This window comes from Etheostoma spectabile, chromosome 3 (genome assembly GCF_008692095.1).
Source record: "Etheostoma spectabile isolate EspeVRDwgs_2016 chromosome 3, UIUC_Espe_1.0, whole genome shotgun sequence".
NCBI classification, from domain to species: domain Eukaryota; kingdom Metazoa; phylum Chordata; class Actinopteri; order Perciformes; family Percidae; genus Etheostoma; species Etheostoma spectabile.
Window position 1 is genome coordinate 3,480,269 of NC_045735.1, and position 2,790 is coordinate 3,483,058.

Below are 2,790 nucleotides of genomic sequence, written 5' to 3' on the forward strand. Positions count from 1 at the left end.
CTGAAATTAAAATCTACCAGTTTTCCCAGCAAACCTTCCTGCATTATGTTTTCTCTGTTTCATGGTTCCTCTGAGCTATAACATTATAACAACCGTAATAAATCCCAAAGAGACGTGATGGAAGAGTATCTTGACACATGATGTGGTATAACTGAAGCTCATTGTTCATTGGACTGGTTACCAAACGTAGCAATGCAAACCTTATCTCACAACATAACCTCAAGTTGACATTTGAATCGGCCCAATGGAAAACGTTATCAGCTTTTTCAAACCAAGGTAATCAAAGTTATCTCTGCTCCAGTATGTAAAGCGAGATGACTGGAATAAATCCCAGTCTCTGTGGAAGTCCGGTGCACTTACAGTCAGCTAAGCCTCAGCCATGATGATGACGACGATGGCCGCCCTGCTCTCTGCAGCCCTGCTGCTGCTGCTTCCTGGGGCTCGGACTCAAAGTAAGCTTCATGATAATTCACACTTTGTACACTTTATATCAAATGATTCTTTTTATTACTAGATCTCACGAATCATTTCCTTTTCTCTGCTGTTTTTTCCCCTCCATCTATCACGCAGCGAGCGAACCAGTTCCCATTGATGTGTTGGTGGAGAACAGCTTGCTTGGCACCGCTCCTGTGACGTTCAGCACTCATGTGGTTTACAGAGGGATCCTGCTGGGTGCACTGAAGAGACTCATGGACTCCAATGCAAACTTTAAGTAAGATCATCACATCAGAAAGAGTGACAGTCCTCAACTTATTCATACCTTTATTTGTAAAAGAATAAAAGTAGCAGGAGCACTTCTGGTATTCTTTTTAACCACCGGTGCTCAATGGAAGCGACACGGAAAGGAGGAAGAAATATGTCTAATAAAGTCAGAAAAAAACATGTCCTGGCACTCAAGGTTTGGTTACTAAAAGCGATAAAAGACCACCCTGAGGAAGGCTCAAACCGATACACATTGGTGTATTTTAATGTGTTTTTTTCAATGTTAATGCTCTGGTAAGTAAAGGCCCTTTACCACTTTTTGTAATCAACTTTAAGTGCCTGGACATGTTTAATTTATGACTTTATTAGTCATAATTCTTTCTCTTTTCTGTGTTTTTTCTTACTTTATTTGCAAAATCACCCTACAAGTAGATGAACCTGCGGATTGGTACTTTGACAAAGTAATTCATAATCATCTCACAAAATAGTTTTCAAGGTTGTTTTTTATAATACGCATTTTTAGAGAAGGACCCCTCTTTCTCAAGACCCTTGAACAAATCTTAAACAGGAAGTGCTGAAATACATTTACACATATTTCTTTGTATTATTTTGTGAAATTAATAAAACATCTAAGCTAAACTGTAACCAAACACTTAGCCAGAATGATGGGTAACATTTATTTTTCTGCAATATCTTTAAAACTACATCACTGATCCACAGAGGGAACAACAGAGCTTACATCCACACTCATAACCACCATCATCGCTGTACTCATGTCTTTGTTTTGCTGTCTTGTTTATATGTTGTTTGAATGTGTTTCTTTTTATGCATTCCTGATTGCATATCAAGTTTCACATTTGGTATGATAAAGTGACTGAATATTAATGGGAGTAGAGGCAGCAGACCTTTATATTTCAACCAGAGAGGGCAGTGAAACACTGCTTTTCAATTCAGGCTTTAAGGCGACACCGACACTGGCTCAGTGGAATCTCAAAATCCCAGCTGGATGACACTGAGTTGAGGATTTAGAGTTTTCAATACTTAGCACATGTATTATATAATTATGGTCGCATTGGGCAGATATCTTGCTGTCTATTGTCTATACCGTCTATATTGAAATAAAAAGTGCCAAAACACATCGGAAGAAATTATACACTTTTATGAAACAAAATAATAAAGATGATTATTTAAGGGGTGGCCTCTAGCTCACCCAGTGGGAGCATTCGCCCCATGTTGGCAGAGTCCTGCAGTGGCCTGGGGTTCAATCCGACCTGCGGCTCTTTGCTGCGTGTCACCCCCCTCTTCCATGTCTATCCAATGTCTCTACGCAAAAAAAATAATCTTATAAAAGAAGATGATTATTTAAAAAAAATAAGAATTCTGCTGCAAATATCATCAAAATCTGCTGGACACTGTCTCCCACTGACTATATGTATGTGGATTGAAACTACAAAATCATTTTAAATTTGAAGGATTTCATTAACAAAAGGTAAGGTTGTTCAGATAAGATTGTGTATCAAACACTAATCTTTGACTTAGCTTATCTCAAACAACCGCATCACTCACACAGTATAACTCAGAACTAATGGTGCACTATGGAGACTGAAACTCAGATTGTAAGTCTGATGAAAAACATTGAAAGACCTTGTTTGTGCATTAGAAAACCAAGAACACAAGATTGTCCAACTGATTGTTTATATGTGACTAAAAGGTCACATATAAACAGATGCAGTATTAGCAACACTGATTAGTCTTGTTTGGTGCACCATATAACCTAAAATAACACCAGTAACAGTAACCCTGTGTTAATGCATGGACACACATACATTTACACTTATTAGCTATATGAATCTTTTGCTCCTGTGCATGCTGGGACGCTTTCTAACACACCTACCCCATGTGTGAGTGCAATTATATGATCAGCCAGTCGTATAAATAATAATCTATATCACTTCTAGGATTGCTCCAGTGCAGCAGGAAATTTCACCAGATTCATGTCTTTAACCAACGTCCGTTTCCTTCTGCTTTCTTTCTGTTGGTATTCTAAACTCCGGTTGATTTCTGAGGACTATGGTTAACTGCTCCTCA

The 2,790-nt window shown here is 38.4% G+C and overlaps 1 protein-coding gene across 1 annotated transcript in view; it reads left to right on the forward strand.

The window, feature by feature from the left end:
* The first annotated feature begins 259 nt into the window (after positions 1-259).
* tcnba (transcobalamin beta a) overlaps positions 260-2,790 on the forward strand; it is a 3,151-nt gene continuing 620 nt past the window's right edge. Inside the window, exons 1-2 of the mRNA XM_032511064.1 lie at positions 260-452; positions 571-712. Coding sequence (XP_032366955.1) covers positions 380-452; positions 571-712 — 215 coding nt within the window. The 5' untranslated portion in view covers positions 260-379. The remainder of the gene's footprint in view (positions 453-570; positions 713-2,790) is intronic.